At 36.3% G+C, this 6,571-nt stretch overlaps 1 protein-coding gene across 1 annotated transcript in view; it reads left to right on the forward strand.

Moving 5' to 3' along the window:
• Nucleotides 1-6,571, forward strand: part of lmf2a (lipase maturation factor 2a) — a 31,617-nt gene extending 25,046 nt beyond the window's left edge. The window contains exons 10-14 of the mRNA XM_056478983.1: nucleotides 548-730; nucleotides 2,973-3,141; nucleotides 3,500-3,611; nucleotides 3,752-3,860; nucleotides 6,003-6,571. Coding sequence (XP_056334958.1) covers nucleotides 548-730; nucleotides 2,973-3,141; nucleotides 3,500-3,611; nucleotides 3,752-3,860; nucleotides 6,003-6,425 — 996 coding nt within the window. The 3' untranslated portion in view covers nucleotides 6,426-6,571. The remainder of the gene's footprint in view (nucleotides 1-547; nucleotides 731-2,972; nucleotides 3,142-3,499; nucleotides 3,612-3,751; nucleotides 3,861-6,002) is intronic.

The raw sequence follows: 6,571 nt of genomic DNA on the forward strand, positions 1-6,571 counted from the left end.
CTTTTTTTTAATGCTGTTTGTATTTATTAAAGAGGCAGGGGAAGTAAATTTAAAGTTACTGGTACACGTGAATTTAAAAAAAATACTTGTACCAGGCTTTCTTATTGTTTCTCAAAGTCTTATTGTTAATGAAGTTCATACTTGTGGTGACATTCACGCTCTTTTTGTATGCATGCAGCTATAAATTTAGTGCACCTGAATGAATATATATATATATATATATATATATATATATATATATATATATATATATATATATATATTTATTTATTTATTTATTTATTTATTTATTTATTTTATTTAGTTATATTTATTTTTTACCTTGTTTTGTTTTATTTTAGTTCATTTTATATATATTTTTATATTTTTTATTTTGTTATATTTTATTTAATTTTTTTATTTGTTTTTTATTTGTTTTATTTTATATATTTTAATATATTTTTTATACTTGTAATTTAATTTATTATTATTATTTATTTATTTAAAAACAAAATCCCCTGTGCTTTTAAGCTGTGCAAATAATAATAATAATGCAATATGTGTGCAGGTTCCCTACACCTACATTGAATATGACGCACACAGTAAACTCTGGCCTGGGATTCGGACAGCGTTTGAGATGACTGACCGCTACCAGCTGGCCAACTCGTACGGACTCTTTCGGAGAATGACCGGAGTCGGAGGGCGTCCAGAGGTGATCATCGAGGGCAGCATGGATCGCAACACATGGACGGTCGGTATACAAGTGTTTATCCATATAAGAAATATTAAATGAAAAAAAAAACTTAAGAAAAAAGGTCTGAAATACTGGATCATTTCAGAGAAGTTGGTTTAAAAACACTGAATTTTGTGCTGCAAAATTGCAAAAAACACAAATTTCCCAAACACTACTCAGAAAATGCTTCCAGAAAGTGAATCTACATGCCTGACAAGGTGAAGCTGATCATTCAGTGAACCATTCATGATGGTTCTAATGATGAATACAGTTATGGAAATACGATGACACACCTCGAAATGTATTACAGAAGGTGTGTGTTTTAAAAATGTGCTTTTGTTTCAATATAATGTATAGATTTGCCACCATTTCATCTACTGATGCTTTTAATGTCTATAAAAGTAAAATATAAATAAATATTTTACTCCAGTATTTTCAATAGTTTCTGCGCTCGCCTGCTGATCCTGATGTCGCGTGCATGTAAATGGCTTTACATCTCGTTTTATGCTTGAACTTATGTTTTTTTCCATGTCAAATGTGACACATCAGATCTGTTCTATGACCGTGTAAACGAAGAAAACACATGCATCCGGATATTCAGAGATTGGTTTCAGGCCTCCTTTATGTGTGGAAATAAATCATATATACAGTTGAAGTCAGAATTATTAGCCCTCTGAATTATAAACCCCCCTGAATTATTGGGCCCCCTGTTTATTTTCTCCCCCAATTTCTGTTTAACGGAGATTTTTTTTCAACACAATTATAAACATAATAGTTTTAATAACTCATTACTAATAACTGATTTATTTTATCTTTGCCATGATGACAGTAAATAATATTTGACTAGATATTTTGCAAGACACTTCAATACAGCTTAAAGTGACATTTAAAGGCTTAATAAGGATAATAAGGTTAACTAGGGATGTTAATTAGACAAGTTATTGAATAATGATGGTTTGTTCTGTAGACTATCGAAAAAAAAATTAGCTTAAAGGGGCTAATAATTTTGACCTTAAAATGGTTCATAAAAGATTAAAAACAGCTTTTATTTTAGCTGAAATAAATTAAATAAGACTTTCTCCGGAAGAAAAAATATTATCAGACATACTGTGGAAAAATTGCCTGCCCTGTTAAACATCATTTGGGAAATATAAAAAAAATAATAATAATTAAAACGGTGGCTAATAGTTCTGACTTCAGCTGTGAATTGGATATGTGACAATGTTACTATCATGTAAACAGGCAGATCGGATTTATTGAGGCGTTCCGTTTTGGACGTTATTAAACTTGTGACAATGTGGTATTTCTCCGCGGTTTAATGGTTTGCTCATCTGAAAATTTCGGACCCACTGCTCCTCCTCATTAAAGGCCGCCACAATTTGTTCCCACCAGACCTGAGATCTCTCTTGTACCCACAAATTCTTCTGAATGGTGGAGGACACCATATATAAACCATAGGCACAAGCTGCGATGACGGCCCTTTCATTCCTCCTCCTCCACCTCAAAATCATTTGGCAATTTCTTCCATCGTGGCTAGTGTGGCGCAGATGCTAGAACCCGCCTTTATGCATGCGTGACGTTGTAAATTGTATGGCAAGTGTAAACACATGAATCAGATATGGGTCACAATTAAAAGAACATGCAAATGGACAGGCAAAAAAAATTGATATCGAATCGGGCGACGCAGTGTCTCTGTAGGTAGTGCTGTCGCCTCACAGCAAGAAGGTCGCTGGTTCGAGCCTCGGCTGGGTCAGTTGGCGTTTCTGTGTGGAGTTTGCATGTTCTCCCTGCGTTCGCGGGTTCCTACGGGTGCTCCGGTTTCCCCCACAGTCCAAAGACATGTAGTACAGGTGAATTGGGTGGGATAAATTGTCCATAGTGTGTGTGTGAATGAGTGTGTGTGGATGTTTCCCAGAGATGGGTTGCGGCTGGAAGGACATCTGCTGTGTAAAAATGTGCTGGATAAGTTAGCGGTTCATTCCGCTGTGGCGACCCCGGATTAATAAAGGGACTAAGCTGACAAGAAAATGAATGAATGTCAACTAATTGGAATTGGGCATCAAGACCTGATAGTGTAAGCGTGACCTAAATAAATGCTTGAGTCTATTTAACTGATTGTATTTTAGTAACATTACAATATGGATGCTGTAAAAGAAACCTTGTGATATTGAGAAAGGTCCCATTAACCGTTCACTGGAAGACTATAGGTAGGGGAATAAAACACCAGCTGTGCATAAACCTCATTGTAATGTCTGTGCAGGAGATCGAGTTCATGTATAAGCCGGGGAACATGAGCGCAGCGCCCCCTGTGGTGACTCCGCATCAGCCAAGGCTGGACTGGCAGATGTGGTTTGCAGCACTGGGTCCACACACACAGAGCCCCTGGTTCAGCAGCCTCCTGCACAGACTCCTGCAGGGCAAAGCAGACGGTGAGATGACAGGCTTGTTTTTGCATGCATGCTTTAATTGAGCGTTAATCCGGATACATTTCTGTATGCAGCATCCGGATACTGTATGTGTTTCTGTTTGCTTTAAGCTGTGGGGGTTTGTTAGTCTTGTTTTGATGTGTTGTTCTCCTGATTTGATTTTGATTTACAGTATGTATGTCTCATTGGAGACCCCCTTGAAAATGAGATGGTTAATCTCAAGGCACTGTCTCATTCAATACGCTCAATTCAGTATTAAACCTGTCATGCAGACCTGCGAGTGCCAGATGCTTTTAAAATCCTCCAGATGAATGTATATTACATATAGTGTGTAAATATTTCATATGTGTGTGTTGTGTAGTGATCAGACTCATTCAGACAGATGAATCTCAGTATCCGTTCAGCAAACAGCCTCCTGTGTATCTGCGAGCTCATCGCTACAAATACTGGTTCAGTGAGCCTAAAGAAGACGGGTGAGAACACACACACACACACACACACACACATTCCCATACTGTTAATGCACAACATAATACATTATTATTGTTCTAACTGATAATGTGTAATGTGTGTAATCTTCATTGCATGCATTTTGCGTCTTGGATGTGTTTAGGTCTTTTCCTCAGCGATGGTGGGGACGGGTGTATGTGGAGGAGTTCTATCCCATAGTGCAGCTGGGCGACTCTTACCTTGAACAGATGCTGGTTCAGCATGATTTAAAGGTCAGGAGCCAATCTGCAGTCAAAACCCAAAATGTAACTTTATTTGGATATTGATTTTAGCTGGGAAAGACAACAAACACACCTAAAGTTCATCATCTGTTATCTGCAAAGTACTTTGATTCAGTGACGTTTATAAGGCGTTTTCATTAGCTTGCAGGAATGGATTAAAGATAGAGTTCATCCAAAAGTGAAAATGTCTGATCTGATTTCACCCTGAAGAGTTATATATAAATATATAAAGTTTTTTGTTTATTTTAAGAAAATAATTTTGTTTATCAAGGCGGCATTTCATTCATTCTTTCATTCATTCATTCATTTTCTTTTTGGCTTAGTCCCTTTAATAATCTGGGGTTGCCACAGCGGAATGAACTGCCAACTTGTCCAGCATATGTTTTACACAGCGAAGGCCCTTCCAGCTGCAACCCATCACTGGGAAACATCCATACACACTCATTCACACTCATACACTACGGCCAATTAAGCTTACCCAATTTACCTGTACCACATATCTCTGGACTTGTGGGGGAAACCGGAGCACCCGGAGGAAACCCACGCGATCACGGGGGGGACCAACACTGTAAAATGTAAAAAGTTGACCTTACATAGAAATTTTAAGGCAATCGGTTTTCTCAATTTTTTCCTCACAGTAAAGTAGTGTATTGATTTTAGGTGAGCATAACTTAAAACAGTTTGTTTTACTTCTTAACAGTAAACTTCAGTACCGTTGACTCAAAATAATTAGTTGTGTTAACTTCTTATTAGTGTTTACATTTCTAGGAAAATATTAGGAAACCGATTGCCTTAAAATTATCAAGTAATCTGAAGTAAAACATTTAAGTAAAGACAATACCTTACTTACTCCCAAGGCCATTTATATCGAAGTTGATATTTAGTCGCACCATATTGGTGTTTTGTAACATCTAGATTTTTATTAGGCGAGTTGTTAGCCCAATGCATAACCCCTAACCTGGAGGACTAGGACGTACACTTCAGACAACTTAGCTTACCCAATTCTCCTACAGCACGTTATTGGACTGTGGGGAAAACCCGGAGCACCCGGAGGAAACCCACACCAACACGGGGAGAACATGCAAACTCCACACAGAAATGCCAACTGACCCAGCTGGGGCTTGAACCAGTGACCTTCTTGCTGTAAGTCGACAGCGCTATCCACTGTGCCACCCTAAAAACCTTTACCTAAACGTCTAAAACATTTTATTGCATTATATAGCATCCATGTACTGCAAGAAAACTATAACAAGTAATTTTCAACCAAGGTTTAATTTATATATAATTTATTTATTATTATTATTATTATTATTATTATATAAATATTTTTATGATATCATTTATAATGCAGTCATATAAATAATATTAAATGTATTAATATGAATATATATTAATATATTTATACATTTTGAACATCAAATAATTGAAAAAGCTCTCAGATTTATTATGCTTATGTCTGATTATGCTTTTAATTCTTCCACCTGTTTCCTCAGTTCCCTCATCACCATTCTTTATCATTAACATGCTTTTGACATATGACCACTCAAAAGTTGTGAATACATATTGTTGTAAGTCCAGATTACTTGAATCTATTTAGTTTAACAACTTAATGTGCGAAAAGGTTGGGATTACTTTAAATAAGATAAGTTTAAATATTGCAAGGTAAACAAACTTATTCATAATAAGTTCACTGGACTTTAGTTTATTAGTGAGAACAGCTAATGGTTTTAAGAGTGTACTTTAATGTTTTGTAAAATAGACAAGAATATGCAGTGGCCTATAACAACATTTTAACTATATTGCTAGCTATAAAACATACATTTTATGTGTGCACTACCAATCAGTTTTTGAATTAAGTATCATTTTTAATTAAGTATCTTCATCAAGGCTTCTCAGACAGACACAATCTGAGAATTTAACTGAAAACAAACAGGAAGTGCATTTTTAGAATTCAATTTCAGATTACAACTGTTTGTTTATTTATTTATTTATTTATTTATTTATTTATTTATTTATTTATTTATTTATTTATTTATTTATTTATTTATATATTTATTTATTTATTTATTCTTAAAAACATGCACAGATGAATTGTTTACCACAAAACTAGCTCTTCATGTGTTTGTCCATCAGGATAAGGCTCCTCCGAGGCGCGTCTCCAAAGCTCTTCTGCCTCGGTTTTTGCGGTGGATTGGAGATCATGTGCGTGGGATACCGGCTCCTCTTCTGCTCTGGACTCTCTTCATCTCGGCAGCGACTGTGTGTCTCCTTAACTCTCTGAGACCACACAAAACACATCACCAACAACACCAATCACTCCTGAACCAACACACAGAGAAAGAGCCTGCAGGACAGACAGGAGAAGAAGACGAGAAGAAACCCGAAGAGGAGGAGGAGGAGAAGAGACATAATGAGGAGGAAACAAAAGATGATGCAGAGGAGGATGCAAAGGAGGAGGAAGAAGAAACAGGAAGTGAAGAGGAACAAAAGGAAGAGACTGATGAAGAGGAAAGTGCTGAGGAAACAGAAGCAGACAGCCTTAGGAAACGGAAGTGAGGTTTTTAGTCATTCTACTAAGGCTTTAAATGAATCTCTGCACTGTAAAAAAATATCTGTTGAAGAGATAGTTCACCCAAAAAATGGAGAAATAATCATTCTTATTTAGTCTCCCTTAGTTGGTTCCATAACTTTGAGATTCTTTC

This window comes from Danio aesculapii, chromosome 18, assembly GCF_903798145.1.
Source record: "Danio aesculapii chromosome 18, fDanAes4.1, whole genome shotgun sequence".
Lineage (NCBI taxonomy): Eukaryota > Metazoa > Chordata > Actinopteri > Cypriniformes > Danionidae > Danio > Danio aesculapii.